Source organism: Trichosurus vulpecula (assembly GCF_011100635.1).
Source record: "Trichosurus vulpecula isolate mTriVul1 chromosome X unlocalized genomic scaffold, mTriVul1.pri SUPER_X_unloc_1, whole genome shotgun sequence".
In the NCBI taxonomy this organism is placed as follows: domain Eukaryota; kingdom Metazoa; phylum Chordata; class Mammalia; order Diprotodontia; family Phalangeridae; genus Trichosurus; species Trichosurus vulpecula.
In genome coordinates, this window is record NW_023494377.1 from 5,293,455 (window position 1) to 5,314,026 (window position 20,572).

Consider the following 20,572-nt stretch of genomic DNA (forward strand, 5'->3'; position numbering starts at 1 on the left):
CCCATGGCTCATTCAGTTTCAGCTGGAGGTTGGGAGTGTTTACCCAGCCCATGGGTCACGCCCACTTGGAGAGAAGAGGCGGAGACCTGTTTTGGATAGCCCCTCCCAAGTGGGGGGAGAGGACCAATGGTTCTGGGTCTAGGCCTGGCCTGGGTTGGGGCGGGGCTGGAGGCTGGGACTACACGTGGATGAGTCAATCGGATATTTGACTGCTGAAGACTCAATCCCCTGCCAGTTGAGTGTGTTAGGGGGCAAACTGCGAGCTGGGCGGGGTAGGGGTCTGCCTGCTTCTCTGTCTGTCTGCCCTTCTGTCTCCCCAGCTGCCCGATTGCAGATCCTGTCTGACTCAGCCGCTGCTGCCACCACCTCCTAGACCGGTAGGGAGGGGACAGGCAGGTGTGGTGACTGCCCCTGGAGGGGAGTGGGAGTGGGTGGACGGCTGGAATTACGCAGGGACTTTGCTGGGGGGGGGGGGGGGTGCTTCCGGGCAGGCTGTCTTCCTTTGACAATGTTCAGGACATGGAAGGGAGGCTGCTTTCATGCGAGTCTCCTAGCCCCAACCCCTCAGGGAGGTCTCGGCCTGAATGGGGAGGAAAGTGGAGACCATTGTCTCGCCCTGCGCTTGGGCAGCTGTGGCCAGAACAAGTTGGCAGACAGTGGGGGTTGGAGGATGGGAGGAGGGGGGCCGGACTCGACCCCTGCCTTTATGACCCTAGGCAAGTCGTCCTCTCTCTCTGGGCCTCAGTTTCCTCCTTTGTAAATGAGGTCTCTGGACTAAAGTATTTGTAAGAGCCTTCCTTCTAAGTGTCCTGAAAGCTGAGCTTTTTAAGGTTCCTTCCAACTTAAACATTCTGTGTTCGAATGTCCCTTCAAAACTGTGACGTTAGGCATTTTAACATTGTGTCCTCACAATCCAGGGCCCAAGGTCCCTTCTCTTTGTGATGTCTGGTGTCCTGTCAATCTAGGGCCCAAGGTCTCTTCTCTCTGTGATGTCTGGTGTCCTATCAATCTAGGGACCAAGGTCCCTTCTCTCTGTGATGTCTGGTGTCCTAACAATCTAGGGACCAAGGTCCCTTCTCTCTGTGATGTCTGGTGTCCTATCAATCTAGGGCCCAAGGTCCCTTCTCTCTGTGATGTCTGGTGTCCTATCAATCCAGGGCCCAAGGTCCCTTCTCTCTGTGATGTCTGCTGTCCTGACAATCTAGGGCCCAAGGTCACTTCTCTCTGTGATGTCCTAACATCCCAGGGCCCAAGGTCCCTTCTCTCTCTGATGTCCGGTGTCTTGACAATCCAGGGCCCAAGGTCCCTTCTCTCTGTGATGTCCAATGTCCTAATATCCCAGGGCCCAAGGTCCTCTCTCTCTGATATCTGATGTTCTGACATTCCAGGACCCAAGATCCCTTTCTAGGTCTCACATTAGGTTTTCTAAGGTCCCTCCCAGCTCTGACATTCTGTGATTCCATGACCTGCAGGCTGCAAAAGGAGCGGGCTTGGGAACATGCCTGGACGCATCCCGCATCCTTAAGCATCCCAGCCTCTGGGAGGCCTGAGGGGGCGGGGAGGGTTGGAGCTAGAGGGAGGCGGAATGGGGCGTGGAGACTGTGAGGCCAGAGGCGGGCCTGGGCACTGAGATGGAGCTGGAGGGAGGCAGGGGTGGGCCAAGCATCCTCGGCATCCTGAGGGGAAGCTGAGCTTTCTGGCCGCCCACGTGGGCCTCTGGACAAGTCAGGGCTTGTTGCTGTCTGGGGGCTCTCCACTTGCTGGCTGCCTCTCTCTTTCTCTTGGCTAAGTTTCACTTGCTCTCGCTCTCTCTCCGGCTTTGTCTGTCTCTCTCCCCTTCTCTCTCTCTCTGGCTTTGTCTGTCTCTCTCCTCTCTCTCCCCTTCTCTCTCTCTCCCCTTCTCTCTCTCTCTCTCTCTCTCTCTTTCTCCTCTCTTTCCTTCTCTCTCCTTCTTCTCTTTCTCCTTCTCTCTGTCTCCCTCTCTGTCTCTCTCTTTATCTCTGTCTCTCTCTCTCTCTCTCCAAGGTTGGGCAAGGATGATATTTTGATCCTCCCTCATCCCCCTCCCCCTCTTCAGACACTGACCTGGGCCAGGCAGCTGTCAGGCTTTGAAGACGAGAGCTGCCTGGCCCTGGACAGGTGTTGACCATGGAGTCATCTGAAGTGGGATTGGTTGGCAAAGAGGGGTGGCATCCCTCTCAAGCTATAATCTTAGGAAAAAGATTTAGAAGTGGCAGGAACCTTAGCCATCATCTAGCCCAGCCCCCTCATTTTACAGAGAAGAGAACTGAGGCTCAGAGATGTCAAATGACTTTCTCAAGGTCACACAGCTAGTAAGAGTTAGACAGAGCAATGTCTTCAGACTCCAAAGCTGTTTTCTCTACCATGCTATTATTTAAAGGCCTCTTCTTTAGGGTTTCCTGTACTCATCCACATCTAATGGTACTTTTAGTCTTTAGACTAGGAATATACTGTGCTTCTGAACTGAATCTCAGCTCCCCAGGTCCCTACAGCTTCCCTTTCTCTGCTTTAGGGAGAATGATCTGTCTTACTGAAACTCCTCTTCCTTCAGCAGATAAACAGCTACAAGTGTATTGGGCTTCTCTTTGGAAAAGAGAAGTTTTTGGGGAAAAATAAACAGAAATCTTTGAAAAGGGTCATTAGAACCCCAAGCCATCCAATGGCTAGAAATTTGCACAAAGTAGTTATGGCATTTCTTAAGGTGCATCTAAGTCCCTAGTTTCTCTTCTTACTACAACAGCTCACTGTGCCATCCTTGGTCCAGACAAGAAAAACAGACAGAGAAAGGGAGAGACAGAGACAGAGAAAGAGGAGAGACAGAGAGAGGGAGAGAGAGACACAGAAAGAGAGACAGAGGGAAAGAGAGAGACAGACAGAGATAGAGACAGAGAGAGGGGGGAAGAGAGAGACAGACAGACAGACATAGACAAACAGAGAAAGACACAGAGAGGGAAGGAGAGGAGAGACAGAGAGATCAAGCCAGTCTGGGTAATTAATGCATAGGGAACGGGACTCCACATGCTACCCAGCCAGCTGCTTCTGGGGTCAGCTCTAGAGAACTCCAGCTTGACTGGAGGGTGGAAAGAGGAGTCATGGCCAACAAGGCTGGTAGGGAAGTTTGGAGCCAGATTCTGGGGGGCCTTAAATACCAGGATCAGGAGCCTGCATTTTAACCCAGAGACAGTAGGGAACTATGTACAGCCATAAGCACAGAAACTTAAGGAAGATTAATTGGCTAGCTTTGTGAAGGATGGCCTGGTGAGGTGGAAAGCAGAGAGGAGGAGGGGCAGAAGGACTAGTCTAATAACTGTTCTAGGCCAGGGGGTGATGAAGGCCTATATTTACCAGAGTAGAGGCTTACTTTAAAATGCTTTCCAGCTCTGAACCTTATAATGGGGAGCTCACAGTGTTCCAGAGGCCCAATGAGACCTGTGAGATGTGAGCTGGAGTCCAGAGCTCCGGTGAGAACCAATCGGCTGTCTCTCTCTCTTCCAGGAGTGGTATTTCAACCTAGAACTCCTGGGACCTCTGGGGCCCAGGCTCAGTGAAGTTTGCAAATTAGAGGGGAAAGGTCTAGCTTGGATGACAAGAATGGTGGTCATCTCTGCTCCCAACAAAAAAAATGAACAGAAATAAAAATGTAAAGCTCAGGGCCAAGACAGTCCAAAATGCATCCATACAATTTCCATCCCCTGGAGGTGTCCTAGAATCATTGATTCATGGATGGACAGAGAGGGGACTTAGAGACTGTTGAATCCAGACCTTCATTGTGTAGACAGGCAAACTCTCAGCTAGAAGGGCTAGCAGAGGAGAGGGGCCTTGCTTAGAGGTCACAAAGACCCTTAACCACCCCGAACCCCATGTTTCCCAGTACTCGAGGTCTTCCCTTCGCCCTCCCTCAATGATCAGAGTTTTTGTGCTTTTCATTGAGTTGGTATTCTAGCAATTTTTCTTGCCTCTGATGGAGGGTCCGAGTGCTCTGTGGCCCTGGAAATAGAACTGGGTTCAAACCCTAGCCATGTGACCATGGGCAAGTAACTGAGCCATAGATTCCTCTTCTATACAAAGATGGATAAGACTCTTCTGCTATCTGTCTCCCCTCCCCAGATGGAGATGTGGAAATTGGTGGTTGAGTCCACTAGTAGGGGATGGCCATGTGATTGTGGAAAGAGCACTGAAGTTGGAGTCAGATGATCTGGGATGGATTGCTGGCTTGGCCTAAGTGACTGGGCAATTCGCCTTCTCCGAACCTCAGTATCCTCATCTGAAAAATGGAGATGATGAGGCTTGTACCCCTTCACTGGCTGGTTAGGAAGAAAATGCTCCATTGATGCACTAAAAGCATCCTATAATTACAACAAAAATGATAGCTAACTCTTATGTAGCTCTTTAAGGTTTGCAAAGAGATATTATATACGTGTATAGAATACAGATTATATGTGTGTATATGTATGGGGGGGCAGACAAACATTTGATTCTCACAACAACTCTATAAGGTAGGGTTTATCTCCATTTCATAGTTGAGGAAATGGTTGAAGTGACTTGCCCAGGTTCACACAGCTGTTGTGTGTCTGGCAGAATTTGAACTCGGGTCTTCCTGACTCCAGGCCCAAGGATATATCCACTGTGGCATAGTTACCTCTTATTATTCATGTGTTAGAGTATGGATGCAAAGATGGCCTGGGACTCAAGAAGATCTGAGTTCAAATCCCACTAATAATATATCTTGGCAGAGTGAAGTGACCCTGGGGAAGTCACCTAACCTTTGCACCCCAGGCAGCTTGGTAAGACTGTTGATTAAGTTGCAGAGAAGGTACTAATCTTCATTCCTACTAAGATGAAATCAGAAGTCTGATTTAAAAAAAAACACCAGAACAAACTACTCAATTATTCTTATCAGCTATAATAGTGTCAGAAATCCGAGGAACTTCAGAGGCCATATAGTCAGTCAATAGACATTGGGCCTGGTGTGGGCCAGGACTGTGTTAAGCACTGGGGATATAGAGGGGCAAAATACAGTCTGTGCCCTCAGTGAGATTACAATCAAATGGGGGGAGGGAGCAACAAGCAAATAGGTAGGAACAAGCTCTATATAGGGGAAACAAGAAACAATAACCACAGGAAAGGCACTGGAATGAAGAGGGGGTGGGTAAGCATCCTGAAGAAGGGGGGACGTAAAGGAAGCCTGGGGGGTCAGGAGTGGAGAAGGGAGAGAGCATCCAGGCATGGAGGCTGATCAGAGAAAATATGAAGGGAAGGGAGAGAAGAAGAGACTGAGGCTCAAGGCGATAAAGGGAGCTGTCCAAGGTGACCTTGGAATGAAAATCAGCACCTCACCTGCAACTTAATGGACAGTCTTCCCAAGCTGCCTGGGGTGCAAAGGTTAGGTGACTTCCCCAGGGTCACTCTACCCGGCCAGGATGTATCATTGGTGGGATTTGAATTCGGGTCTTCCTGAGGTCCAGGCCATCTTTGCAGGATAGGGGCAGGAGAAATCCCTGAGACCTTCCAACTCCTTTTGTCTGTCTTTGCTCCCTTTGGGTATGTGGGTCCAACACGGTGGGCTCAAAGCTGGGTGCTCTCCACTGCCCTCCATTCGATCCCATTGCTTTTATTAATTTCTCTTTTTCTTTACTTAAAGAGAATTCCTTCTCAACAGTTGCCAGATTCAATCCAAATATTTATATTTTTGATTTTTTCTCCCACTTTCCTTGTGAACTTATGTTGAATTTGTCTTTTGAGGTTTTGTGTGTGTGTGTGTGTAAGTGTAAGGAATTTAAACCATATGGCAAGCATCTGCTTGTGGCTGGGCAGAGAGGGCTGGCTCCTCTTGGCGCACTAACTGTTTTTAATAAGGGTCCTCAGCACTCTAGCCTCTTGCTGGCACCGACTGCCCTGCTGGTGTGAGGAGCTGGCGGCAGAAATTGTGCGCTAATTGGGTGAGGGTCCCTCAAGGCTGATATGCCACGGCACTGATCTTGGAATATTAAACCCAGCTTCCCACGCACACTCAGTTAAAATTCTGCTGTCACTTTGGGAACTGGAGGGACTCTGAAACACTCCCGAAGACCTGGGCCAGACACAGATAATTACTGTGACTTTCCTTTTGCTCTTTTTCTGTCTCCCCTCTTCTCTCCTTTCTGCTCTCCTTCTTTCCTCTCTTTATCTTTCTTTTGTATCCCCATATGGGCAAAATGGAAATACAGATTTTTACTGTGACTCCAGATTAGCATTCCATGCATACAAGAGAAAACCATACTGCTATCCCTCCAGTCCTCATATTTCTGCCCTCTGAAGCATTTGCATTTCTCAACTTTGCCTTTCTCATGATGTTCTGGCATGTGCATGTGTGTGTATGTATATACGTGTGTGTGTGTGTGTGTGTGTGTCTGTGTGTGTATAGGGGGGATGGGTGTAGGGAGGGAAAGTGGGGAAAGGAAAAAAGGTCTGGAAACCTAGTTTTTCTCATAAGTCAACAAGCATTCCAAAACACCCACTATGTGCCAGACTCTGTGGAAGGCTAGGTGTTAGGGCTACAAAGACAAAAATTAAACATTTCCTGCTTTCTAGGACTCTTACAGTCTCTGGCTGGGGGGTGGGCGTAAGGGGCAGAATACAACAAGTCTGTGAATAAGCAAACACAAAGTAATTTCTGGAGGCCAAGAACAGTAACAGCTTGGGAAATCTGAGTCTTCCTTAGGCTGTACCTCCTGAGCTGTGGTTTTCAGAGACAGAAAGGAGGGAGAGGGAGTATGTTCCAGACATTGGCAGGGGTGGGGGGGGCGGTTGGGGTGTGTCACTTAAACAAAGGCCCAAATTCAGGATATGGAATGTTGTATGCAGGGCCTGAGTAGCAGCCCGATGTGACTCCAATGTAGAGTGCTAATGACATTAGAAAGGGAAGGTTGGTAGGTAGGAGCTGAAAGGGTCTTAGAAGCCATGTAAAAGTCCGTCAGAGACCATTTTTCAACTGCCCCACTCCAGGCTTAGCAACAGACCCATGCAAAATTTTACCAACTTTTCTACTTGAAACCTGTAACCCTGAAAACAAATAGCCAAAAAAGATGTTTCATTTTCTTCTCCCTCTTCGTTCCGGATCTTTCAAAGGGCAAAGCGGTCTAAAGAAGACGGATAACTCACACTTCTCTAGCGATCTGCAATTGACAAAGCAATTCCTCCTTGGCAATCTTGGTGATTAGAGAAACTCCAGTATTTTTCTCCCCCACTTTCTATGGGGAGCTGAGCCCCAGAGAGGTGGAGTGACTGTTCCACAGTCACACAGCACCCAGTAGGGTCCTGAAAAAATGCACTGGTCTTGCAGAGTGAGTCCAAGTTCTGTCGCTCACTAGGCAATAGGTGGACAAGGCACTTCATTTCCCTGTCAGTTTCTTCCTATGGGAAATGAGATGAGTTCTGGCTAAGCCAGGGGTGGGGAACCTGTGGACTCCAGGCCACATGTGGCCTTCTAGGTACTTGGGTGTGGCCCCTTGTCTGAGTCCAAGTTTTACAGAACAAATCCTTTTATGAAGGGAATTTGTTCTGTGAAGTTTGGATTCAGTCAGAGGGCCCCATTTGAGGACCTAGAGGGGATTTATTCTGTGAAGTTTGGATTCAGTCAGAGTGCCCCATTTGAGGACCTAGAGGGGATTTGTTCCATGAAGGGCTATCCCTTCCTCATGGCTCTAAATCTAGGACCTTGAAGATCAAGACTTGGGCTTAGGTCTCTGGCCTCCTGGTCCTTTATTTATTCTACTTCCTCCTAAGAACTTAGTTCTTTTTCTGATTCATCTTCGTTTGGGAAACAATGTTCTTGTCAAGCTTTCTCCTTTTATCCAAAAGGAAGATGAGGCCTAGTAGGAATCCGAGTGACTCGACCTATTGTCCATCTGTCAAATCCAGAGATTCTGTGCTCTTTCCACCAGATACAGGCCCCTAATTGTCACCGTGGGTGTGGGGATGGTGTTAATGGAGAAATGATCTTGGCCCATTAAAGGATGAGGGGACACCCTGTCCAAGTAGCAAAATCAACTTTGTGAATTGCACGGGAAATCAGAAGACCGAAACCTGGAAGGGACAAAGGCCTTGGGCAGCTCGTGAGGGGAATCCTTGGGTTCTGCCTCTCCCCAGACTGCTCTGTGCTTTGATTTGGCAAGAAGAGGTACAAACACTCTGGGGCTTGAGGGAAGGAAAGAATGAGAGGGGGTGAAGAATTGAGCAATGATGGGCAGGGTGCAGGGCTGCTACCTTGGGGGTTGTTTTCCACACCCGTTTTAATCTCCACCAAGTGCACTGTCCAGGAAAAGCAAATATCTTCCTTTAGGCATGGGGGCTTAATTTAGACCCATCATCCCACCCTCTGCTTGGGATAGACAAAGTGCTTCACCTCCTAGGCATGCAGCAAACTGAGAATAGGCTGGGGCTGGGGGCGGGGGTGGGGTGGGGAGTGGGGGGATGGACCAAATGATTGCACTGCTGCTGCCCAGACCAGTAGGGTACTTCATGTGGAGAAAAGTTTGGACTTGATGTCATAGGATTTTGAGGGGAGAGGGACCTTGGAAATCGTGTGGCCCAAGGATTCTGAACCCGGGCTCCGTGAACTTACAGATAGACAGTTAGATAGATAAATAGACAGATAGATAGATACATGTATATCTATCTATATGTATTTATATCTATCTATATGTATATATACACATATATTATATATACATATATATGTGTATATATAATATATATTGTATATATGTATATATTATATATAATATATATGTATATATTATATATAATATATATTATATATAATGTATATATATATTATATATAATATGTATTATGTATAATGTATATATATTATATATAATATATATATTATATATAATAGAGAGAGAGAGAGGGAGAGGGAGAGAGAGAGAGAGAGAGAGAGATCGATCTCAGAAGGGGTCTAGAGGCTTGACCAGACTGACTGTAAGAGGAGTCCATGATGCCAAGAAAAAAGGTTAAAAATTCCTACTCTACTCCAGATACCCTGTTTTATAAAGGAGGAAACCAAGGTCCAGAGGAGGAAAATGACTTGGCAGAGGTTGCACAGTAATTGACAGAACCAGGATTTGAATTCAGGTCCTCAGTTTCCAAATCCTTACTCTTTGTCCTATACCTATGCTCACCGCCTACAAGCAGTTATTAAGCACCTGGCCTGTGCAGAGCACTGTCCAGGGTGCTGAGAAAGACAAAGTATGAGTAAGATGTGCTTGCTGTCCTCATGGAGCTTACAATCTTTAGGAGGACATGGAAAGAGAATTCCAACACATAACATTACTGGATTTGTGATGTCACAAAGATAGCCTTGGACCTTGAATTCAGGATCTAGTCCTATTTTTTTTTTGGAGGGGGAAGGCAGGGCAATTGGGGTTAAGCGACTTGTCCAAGGTCACACAGCTAGTAAGTGTGTCAAGTGTTTGAAGCCAGATTTGAACTCAGGTCCTCCTGACACCAGGGCCAGTGTGCTACCTACTGTGCCACCTAGCTGCCCCTCTAGTCCTATTTCTACCTGTGTGACTTTGAGTGAGTTACTTCTCTCTGGGCTTGAGTTTCCTCATCTGATTGACCTCATCTTGATCCTTCCAATTTTGGGCATCTCCCACTCCCAAAATATTTTCTATTTTTGTTTGTATTTTGTACTTATGTCTGTTTTGCCCCCTGTTAGTCCTTTTGTAGGCAATTACAATTTTACTTTGGGCTTTTTTATCTTCAGTAACTGGCTCTTAATTAACACTTAGTATATGCTTGTTGAATGTGATGGAATTGGATCTGTAAAGATGCAGGTTTCATGATGGAAAAAAAATTGCTGGATTTGGAATCATGGGACTTGGGCTGAGTCTTGACTGTCAGTGGCCAGAGGCATTTTCCTCCCCGACAGTTCCTTTACCGGTGAAATCACAAAGCCATTCCTCCCAAAAGAAGATTCTATCATCTAAATTTACAGAGAAACTCCTTGGTATGTTGATTGGTGTTGAATTAAACATTAAAGAATTTGAGCAAGGTGTATTATCTTTTTTCCTCTCTTAATTCAGCCCATCTATGAGTGTGAATGTCCCTCACGTTATTGGGGTCCTACTTCATTTTGGTCTTTCTAGGTTTATGGTTGCCCCCCCCTTTTTTAAAGAAGCCCTGTATATTTCTGGGTCAGTTAATTCCCAAGTATTTGACGGGTTTTGTTGTTGTAAATGGGGTTTCATTTTTATGTTTCCTTGGTCTTTATTGTGGGTAAATAGGAATGCTAATGATGTTTTGTGGCCTAATCTTGTATTCAGTGACTTTGTTGTATTTCTTTATGTCTCCATTAATTTTTTTCTGGTTGAGACAGTTGGCTTGTCTACGAAATGCTCCCACCAAAATTATTCTGAAATTGGATAGACCGTCAGAGCTGGAAGGTGTCACCTCCTGAAATCACCTACCCTCCCCCTACCTCTTCATTCTACTGAGGAGCAAAAGAACCTAGGATAATGACGTGACTTACCCAATCACACAGCTAATGTGCCACAGAGCCAGGGTCCCTTTTCACTAGGCCATGCTGCCTACTCCACGTGGAGAAACTGAAGCCCAGAGAGGTGAGGCTACTTGCCCAAGGTCACACAGCTCTTTGGCAGCAGAGCTGGGATTTTATTCCAGATCACCTGACTCCTATTCCACTGTTCTTTCTGGCATATCATTCTGCTTTTTGAAACTCTCTTTTAAAAGAAACCAAGGTTTCACTCAGGGATTGCTTGCAAATGTTTAATGATTAGCTCTCCAGGGAGAGAAATCGAAACACTTTTAAGTTTAATCTTCATTGTCAACACCGTCTTCTGGCACTTTCTTAGGTCTAGACAATCAATGAAACAATCAGCCAAGCCCTAATTTGTAGCATTTCCCAATTTCTAAGGTGTAAATGCTCCCACAGAAAACTTACCAATCAGCTCTCAGGGAGGATCAGAGCTGGCTTCCACACCCTTGCCCCACCTAATATACTGTTACTCACTTGAGAGCAGGAGTTGGTATAAGGTACATCTGACTTGGCCTTCCTCCCAAGGGATCTGCCATTTAATAATGCTGGCTGACATTTATATACAACTTTACATGTCATCTCATGGTCTGGTCTGCCCAGCAATCTTGTGAGGCAGGTGTTATTATCATCATCCCCATCTTACAGATGTTAGACTGAGTCTCAGAGAGGTTAAGTGACCTGCCCTTAGTCACACAGCTAATGTGTCAAAGCCAGAATTCCAACCCAGACCTTCCTGACTCCAAAGCCACCACTCTATCCACTACACCAGGTGGTATCCCTTAATTAGTGACACAACTATAGCAGAATGGCTTCCCTTCTCTGGCCTCAGTGTCTCCATCTGAGGATTTCCAAGATCTCTTCCAGCTCTGATTTTCTGCGATTAATTATTCTAAGGAGAGCGGAGAAGAGAGCTGGTGGTCTGGAGGGGGATGCCACTCTTGGGGACCATTTTCAGGAAGGGGAAGGAAAAAAGAGATATAGGGAGATTCATGGCAGGGATAACACTGAGATCTGGAGATCATGGCTAACATTTGCCTCCCTGGTGCCTCAGGTCTAGGTATCTTGATTTGTCAACTTTGCTTGGTTTGATTTTTGTTTTATTTTGCACTTTGTGTGTGTGTGTGTGTATCTGGGTCTAGATTGTTATGTAGTCTTGGGCGAGGCAGGCTGAGAGGCTTCTCCTGTTCCCAGGGAGGGTTTGTCAGACATTAATTTGGGGAAGCGCTAAACGTAGCCAAGAAGGGGCAGTGGTACAGGCCACTCCAAGAAAATAATAGCCCACTAATTGGACAAGTCTAGGAACCTCGAGGCAGCTAGGTGGCTCAGTGGATAGAGCGCTGGGCCTGGAATCAGGAAGACCTGAGTTCAAATCCAGCTTCAGATACTTACTAGCTGTGTGACTCTAGGTAAGTCACGCCACCTTTGTCTGACTTAATCCACTGGAAAATTAAATGGTAAACCACTCCAGTTTCTTTGCCAATAAAATCCCATGGATGGTATTGGTGTGCTATGTTCCGTGGGGTCACAAAGAGTCAGACATCACTGAATAGCAGCAACAACAAGGAACTGATAGATAGTGTTGCATGGCTAGTGCTCAAAGGATCCTAGCTCTTGAGCTGGGAGGGATATGAGAGGCCATCTAGTCCAATCCCCTCATTTTCAAGAGAATTAGTAAACCCCAGACCAAAGAGGGCATGTAACTTGCCCAAGGTCCCAGAGTTTGGAGCCCAAGGCCCTGGAAGATTTGTTCTGTCAAATTCGGACTCAGTCAAAAGGCTGCACATGAGGACCTAGAGGGCCACATGTGGCCTTGAGGCCATAGGTTGCCCACCCCGGGCCTGGGCGCTTTGAGAAAGGATTGTCAAAAGCTGATGAGGATTCCTGTTCCAGTTTTTCTGCCTTCTTCCTCTCTGCCCTGGGGCCAGTTAGTGAGCCTCTGTGGATCTCCTACGATGGTCTTCTTTAGAGTTCTTAAAGGGACCCCAAAAGTCATTTATCCAGCCCCCTGATTTTCTAGATGAGGAAACAGTGGTGCAGAGTGGGGAAAGGACTTGTTCCCTGTCCCAAAGCTGGGAAGTGGCAGAGCTGAGGGTACCCCTAGGCAGCTCAGCCGCAAGTCCAGTAATTGCTGCTGCAGCTGCTTCTCAGTGGCCCTCAGCGTGAAACAAAGGTGTTGGACTAGAAAGACCCTTCCAGCTCAAATACCCTATGATCTAGATGACCTTGAGAAGCCCTTCCAAGCCCACAATCCTCTAAGAAATCAAACTAGATCAAGTGTCTCCCCTCCCAAAGGCTAGGAGTCACCACCCTGGAGATTTGAAATACCACTGTCCAGAGCTCACCCTGAGGACACTGTTGGTGGGCTGCTTCTGGAAGCCTCTTTCTATTTCTGTAGGGAGGAGAAGGATATAGGGGTACTGTCCAGACCAGTAGGTTGGCTCTAAGCCTCTGGCACTGATTCCTATTTGTCACGAGTGAGGCCTGCAAAATACTGAATTAATCTCTTTCTCCCTCTCCTCTTTTTCCCTCCCTCTTTCTCCTTCCCCCTACCTCTCCTCTCTTCTTCATCCTCCTCCTCCTCCTCCTCCTCTTACACCTCCTGTGGGTTTCTCTTTCTCCCTATCCTCTTCCTCCTTCTGATCTTCCCCTCTCCCCTTCCCTTCCATTTTCTCTCTCCTTACTTCTTCTACTTCAGTGCGGGGATGAAGGCCATGGCTCCACTGAGCTTCAGGTGAGGTGTAGGAGCCACCAGTTGAGTTTACGAGAAGCTAATAACTTCATAAAAGAGGCAAATGTTTCTAGGCTCCTGAAAGTGAGCTGTAGACAGAGCACAGTACAGTATATGTGCAATTCCATCTCATAGAGTGACTAAGGCAAGTGGACTTCTTTAGCTCAGGAGTTCTAAGCTGCAGCAGACTAAGGCAATTGTGTGTCTGTACTTAGTTCGGCATAAATTCATTGAGCCCTCAGGAGCAGGAGATGCCACCATGTTGCCTAAGGAGGAGTAAATCAGTCCAGGGCAGGTGAATGATCAGAGCAATGAGTAGTCCCTGTACTTCCAGCTTGGGTGAGATGGGAAGAGGAAGAAGGGAGGGAGGGAGGGAGGGAGGAAGGAAGGAAGGAAGGAAAGAAAGAAAGAAAGAAGGGAAGGAGGGAAAGAAAGAAGGAAAGAAAGAGGGAAAGAAAGAAGGAGGGAAGGAAGGAAAGAAAGAAAGAAGGGAAGGAGGGAAAGATGGAAAGAAAGAAAAAGAAAGAAGGAAATAAAGGAGGGAGGGAAGGAAGGAGGGAAGTAAGGAAGGAAGGAGGGAGGGAAAGAAAGAAAGGTTTGTCTAGTAGTTCAAGCTTTGTTCAAACACTATCTTTGCTGCTTGCTACTTATGTGACTCTTGACAAGTTGCTGCATTTCTTTAGGCCTCAGTTTCTTCATCTGTAAAATGAGGGATTTGGACCAGATAACGTTGGGAGTCTCTTCCAGCTCTAAATCTATTGGCCTATGAAATCAGTGGGGAGAAGGTTTTTCCTTTCCAGGAATGCCACTCTGGGTAGCTTTATCATGTGAGTTTTATTGGGGGTTCTATTCTCTATGCCCAATCCCCTCCTGTGACTGTAGGGTCAAACTTGGGAATACTTAGAATTGTTCTGTTTGTCTAGTGATTTTGAGTTTCCCAAGAGCTCTTCTCATGCCAGACTTGTGAAATGAAAGATGTTCATCTGATTAGCTCCATTTTACAGATAAGCAAACCAAGATTCATATGAGGAAGAGGACCTGGCCATGGTCACAAAGATTAAATAGGTCTTCTGATTTCAAGTCCAGCATTTTTAAAATTACACCACATTGTGTTGGGGGACAAAATTAAGAGCCATTTTTATTTTTAGAACAATTTGCAGTTTGAAAAAACATGCTTTGCTGGAAATATCTTTGGGAGGCAGGGAGTAAAAGTATAATTGTGGCCATTTTACAGAGAAGAAGATTAAGGTTGAGGAAATTTAAGTGGTTTTCTCACAACCATGAGAGAGTAGTGATGGTATGGGGATTCTAAACCAAGTCATCTAAAGTCAAATCCAGTGTTCTTGCCATCATGGTGTGCTGGAGTTTCCTATTCCCAAACATACAGGCCTCCTTAAAAAAGAAACTAGTTTCTTCACCTTGGTGTGGGATCAGAAAGGGCTGGACCAAAGAATCATACTTCTTCTGTTTCCTAAGCCCTCTAAACACCTTGAATCTCCTGTCTGGGTTCCTCTCACTGAATCCTGAGAAGGGCAATAGGTTGGCACAGATATTTGTGGAGATGAGGAAAATGAGAGTGGGAGTGGGTTACTAGGTTTGTCCCCATCCCCTGTGAGCTAGGGCTGAGTCTGAGATGGCCCCACTCCCTCCCCTGACATTACCCCCCACAGCTCTCTTGGCAGTACACCAGGCTATTTCTGCACCTCGCTTGTTGCCAAGGGCATAGTCCCTAATTCTGGGTGGCATTTGACAGAGAAGGAAGCCGCCCCACAGCTAGTTAAATAGCAGCAAGCCTGGACCTCAAACCCAAGGCCAATGTTCTTGCCTCTGCACTCTGAGCAGCCACATCTCTCCTTTCTTCCATCTCAGACCTTCCCTTGGTGTCTGCTCCCAGCTTCCTCACTCCTAGACCAGCAGCATGGAGTGCCAAGAGAATCAGTACCGGGACCAGTGGGGACACTGTGTCACTTGCCAACAGTGTGGCCCTGGCCAGGAGCTCTCCAAGGTAAGACCAGCTAGAACATCTTTTTTTCTGCCCTGAAAACAGTGTGGCAGGGAGAGGGGAAGGGAGTTGAAGTGGTACAGAACCAATCAGTGTCCAAATTAGGCAACCCCAAGCCAGAAGGTTGAACGCATCCCCATGGTGCTATGAGGAACTTCTTTCTGGGAAGAAGGCTTCTAGAAATTATCTGCCAGGCTGATAGTGGCTGACTGGAAAGAAACTTCCTAGTTTTCTTTCCTACCCCTAGGAAGGTAACTGTTCCCCTTTGGGTTCTGGGACAAATGCCCAAATATCAGAGACAGTCTATTCTGGCCCAGCACTGAGAATTGTCTCTGGTTAGTGACCATGCCATGAGCCTTCTCTTGAAAGAACTTTTAGAACTAGAGAGAGCCTTAAAGATTCTGGTGCCTAGAATCCAGACCAATTTGAATTTCTTAGAGGAATTCCTCCCTCCCAAGGTCAGAAAGGTAGTGAGCAGCAGAGCCAAACTACAGTACTCCAAGAGATCTCAGAGGGCACCTAGTCCCTCAGCTATCCTATCAGGAATCCCCTCCATGAAAACAGGATCCTAGGATTTAGAGCTGGAAGGAACATTAGGAGATCATTGAGTCTGACTCATTTTATAAAGAAGGAAAGAGAGGCTCGGCAAAGATAATGACTTTCCCAAGGTCACAGAGGTGGTAACTGGCAGAGCCAGGATCTAATCCTCAACACACAATCCTGAAGGCCTCCAGTGATGAGGGCTTTGGGAGACCATGAGACACACAGTGATGGGTAACCTCCCAAAACACCCCTTGCTACTTTGGGACCAATGTGATTACTAGAAATGCTTTTCTAATTTATTTACATTGAGTGAAAATGTGGTTCTTTGCACTGTCTCCGCATTATTCTTGGTCTTGCTTGTCCATTTCTGTATGAGAGTAAAGACCTGGACTTGGAGTCAAGAAGACCTGAGTTAAAATACCACCTCACGCACTTATGGACTATATGACCCTGGGCAGGTGACTTAACTTCTCTATGCCTTCATTTCTTCATCTGTAAAAGGAGGTAGCTGGGCTACATGGCCTCTGGAGTCCCTTCCAGTCCTAAATCTATGATAGTGATCATATTCCCTGTTAAGTCTCCTCTCAGCTAAAAGTCTCCCTACCCCCATTTCCTCCAATTGCACCTAGTTCTGGTCTGATTTTCCTCCTGGACACCCTCATGATCTGCTTCAACTTCTTAATGTCCTTCACAAAAAAGGATGCTTATTACCGACCACAGTAATCCAGATGGGATCTGAGCCTGGCAGCATATAGAGGCATTGACCTGTCATCTCCCTAGGGTGGAGAGCTGACCTTTTCTAAATACAGCCTAAGATGGCAACATCTTTTTGTTCTGCCATGTTCTACTGTGATTTCATAGCTCCACTAAAGGCCCCAGGTCTTTTACATGTCTACTCTTGCCCAGCCTCATCTTCTCTACCTTGTACTATACCCCCGTACTAGCCTCTCCCTCATTACCACCACATCCCCAACTTCTGCCTCCCCAGGGGTCATTTCCAGGAGGCCATACCACATCCCATACTAAAGTAAGGTGGTTACATGGTTTTTTCCCTCTCATCTTGATGGTATGGAATAGGGGATGAACAGTAATTCTGGATTCAAAGCCTTCCTAATCCCAACTGTGTGACTATTTCTGAAACCTTTAATAGGAGGTTGAGTTAGATGAGTTTCCAGCTCCCCAGGGAGAACAAATGTCTGCAATCTCTGTCCTGTGTACATTTCCTGCCAGGAATGTGGCTATGGGGAAGGAGGAGATGCATTCTGCACCCCTTGTCCCCCCCGAAGATATAAAAGTGGCTGGGGCCACCATAGCTGCCAAGCCTGCCTAACTTGTTCTGTCATCAACCGAGTCCAGAAAGTCAACTGCACTGCCACTTCCAATGGAGTCTGTGGAGACTGTCTCCCCAGGTGAGTTGATTGCCCAGCTTCTTGGCAATGGGAAGGAAACTAAGCACTCCCATTTCCAGAGGACTTTACACCTTCTAAAATGCTTTCATCTACTTAACGTTGTTTGAGCAACAACTTAACAACTTCCTGATATGATGGCCATGTGTTTGCAGTGGCACCATTGGCAAAGTGCTTTGCTGCCATAGACCTCTGCCTTCTCATCTCTACAATTTTCAACTTTGGGTCTCCTGAAGTTCCTTCAGAATTGATCGTTCATCTATAAACCCATGACCTTGAGTTCAGATACTGGTGTGGCCTTGGGCAAATCTCTTGGCCTCTCAGAGTCTCAATTTCCTTGTATTTAAAACTACATGACTCTGGGGATCCCTTCCACTGTTGACGTTCTATGTTCTGGATATACCCTTATGTGGCCATGTCTCCTCCAAGGTAGCATGGCTTAGGGGAGAGAGAGCACAGTGCTAAGCTGCCCTCCAGGTGCAGAATAAAGGCTTGTGGACTGATCGAGTCTCAGGTCAGGTTGTAAACATCCTATGTTTTATGAAATTTACATCCCTAACATTTCTCGATTCAGGAATAAAAACCATACTCCTTCCTTCCTTCCTTCACTCAGAAAACCTTTTTTAAGTCCCTACTGTATTAGTAACCAGGCAAGATCAAGTTTGGATAAGGCTCTTTGCTCCCATGAAGTAAGGGATATGACACAGACACAGGTAATGAGGGTCCTTAGTATAACACGTTACAAGCCTTGGGAGGGGCAAAGTGCTGTGCAGAGTATCAACAGTGTTATTGTCCCCATCTTATGGCTAAGCCTGTGGAGGTGACTTTCCCAGGGTAAAATCAAGTAAGTGGCAGAATCTGGTCTCCAACGCATGTCTTCTGCCTTCTAATATAGTATTCTTTCTGGCAGTGCCACCCCATGAGAGAAAAAGGTACAAGCCCGGGCTCCACTGAATGGTCATCAGTACCCACTTATGCAAAGGAAATATTTCTTTAGCATCAATCCAGCTTATGCCCAAGTAGGGATTGGTTTGGCCCTATGGTTGATCTCCAGTACTTCATAATAGCATCAAGGTGTGACCATGGGTACTTGATGGTGAGGCCAGATCCTACAAAACTGGAAAAAATGATAGGATCTTAGAGCTGGAGCTAGAAGCCATCTCAGAAGCCAGCTAGCTAGAGACCAAGGTCCCCTATGGGATCATTGGTTTAGAACTGGAATTGACCTCAGAGGCTAGTTAGCCAAACTCTTCTTATTTTACAGGGGAGTAAACTGAGGCTGGGGGAGGGAGAAATGACTTACCCAAGGCCATGTGGGTAGTAAGTGGAAAAGGTCAGATTTGAAGCCAAGTTCTCTGACTCTAGGCTTCAAGGACAGGCCTGGAAATGAAGCATCTATACATCTTTGGGAAGCTTCCTACCTTCTCCAAGTTATTCTTTTCCTATTTCCTCATCTTACAGGTTCTACTGTAAGACCCGAATCGGTGGCCTTCAGGACCAGGAATGCATCTCATGCACCAAGCAAACTCCTGTGTCAGAGGTTCAATGTATGTATCTTTTCTACTTCTCTCTTAGGGATGGGTAGAATTAGCAGGTCAGGGAGGTGGGGGCCCAGAAAGTTTGGCAAGGGCTCTTGGGATGGACATACAGGAGAACATCAAAACATCAAAACACCAACTGGGAAAAGCCATAGGGACTTCAAGCCACAGAAATCAGAGCCACAAAGAGAGGACTTTAGAGCCATGTTGTACAGTGGAGAAAGTAGGGATCTGGAGTCCAAAGACATGGCTTCAAATCCTTGCTCTGGGATACCTCTGCTGAGTCACTTGGGCCCTGAGACCATAGGGCTTTGGAACGGGTCAAAACTGGAGAGCACTAAGTGACTTCAGCAGCCATCTAGTACAACCTCTCCTCAAAAGGAATCCCTGCTTTAACATAGCCAACAAGGGGTTGTCCATCCTCTGCTTGAAAAAGAGCTACAAGGATACTTTGAGTTCTAGATCCAGGCTCCCCTGAACATCAGGGTTAGAAAGAACTTTGGATATCTTCAAGTCTAAGAAACTCATGTTGTGGGTAGTGTGAGATGACATGCCCATGTTACTGGGTCTTGTGATCATACAGTGAGAAAATGGAGGCAGAGATAACCCAGAACCCACGCCCTCTCACCTCCCAAGTCCAGTATCCTTTACATTGAACCTTCTTACTCTACCCCAGCAGGGAGGGGATCTCAAGTCAGTGACCTACAGGTAACCAGGATGAGGAGAGGCCTTTGGCACTAGGACTTGGGAGAGCTGCGAAGTAAGTGGGGCTCTGGCCTGGAGAAGCCCCCTTCATGGCAGGACTTGTGCCCAGTAAAAATGGGAACCTACTACCTTGTTCCTTGACCCATTGTGATGATCCATCCTTCCTATCTTGTACCACAGGTGCCTTCAGATTGAGCTCTGTGAAGCTCGAGGTGCCCACGGCACCCCCTCAGGAAGCCACACTCATGGTGCTAACAAGCAGTGTGCTAATTGTTTTTGCCCTGGCCTTCATATCCTTCGCCATCATCTACTGTAAGCGTTTCATCAAGCGTCAGTTCCGGCATGGTAAGGCGTGATGTGGATGATATTGATGTAGCATTTATATGGTGTTTTAAGGCTTACAAAATATTTTCCTTATATCCTCTTATTTGAGCCATCCTCACAACAACCCTAGGAGGTACGTGCTATCATTACCTTCATTTTATAGATGAGAAAACTAAGGTTGAGTGACTTTGCCAAAGTTCACACAGCTAGAAAATGTCCGAGGCAGGATTAGAACTCAGGTCTTCCTGCCTCTGTGCCTGGACTCTCAGTTCACTGCCCCGCCTGCTACCTCTCAGGTGGCATGAGTGAGTTCCAACAGACTGAGGAACTCTCTGGGACTTGGAGACCCACAGAGGCAAGCAAGCACAGTGGAAATTGTACTTGATTTCGAATCAGAGGACCTAGGATCAAATCCTGACTTTGCTGCTTCCTACCTGTGTGATCTCGGGCAAGTAGTTTTCCTTCTTTGTACTTGTTTCTTACTTTGTAAAATAAGAGGGTTGGACTAGATGCCCACTGAAATCTCTCCCAGGGGTATCATGATATTATGTGTAAAGATCATACTTTGGGGAGGGGGTCGGAGAGGGGAAGGCAGGGCAATTGGGGTTAAGTGACTTGCCCAAGGTCACACAGCTTGTAAGTGTGTCAAGTATCTGAGGTTTGATTTGAACTGAAGTCCTCCTGACTCCAGGGCTGGTGCTCTACTCACTGTGCCACCTCGCTGCCCCGTAAGGATCGTACTTTAACAAGGAAGCTGAATCC

At 46.8% G+C, this 20,572-nt stretch overlaps 1 protein-coding gene across 1 annotated transcript in view; it reads left to right on the forward strand.

The window, feature by feature from the left end:
• Nucleotides 1–300: 300 nt before the first annotated feature.
• Nucleotides 301–20,572, forward strand: part of EDA2R (ectodysplasin A2 receptor) — a 30,288-nt gene continuing 10,016 nt past the window's right edge. Inside the window, exons 1-5 of the mRNA XM_036740461.1 lie at nt 301–377; nt 15,162–15,297; nt 17,068–17,246; nt 18,705–18,790; nt 19,667–19,831. Coding sequence (XP_036596356.1) covers nt 15,211–15,297; nt 17,068–17,246; nt 18,705–18,790; nt 19,667–19,831 — 517 coding nt within the window. The 5' untranslated portion in view covers nt 301–377; nt 15,162–15,210. The remainder of the gene's footprint in view (nt 378–15,161; nt 15,298–17,067; nt 17,247–18,704; nt 18,791–19,666; nt 19,832–20,572) is intronic.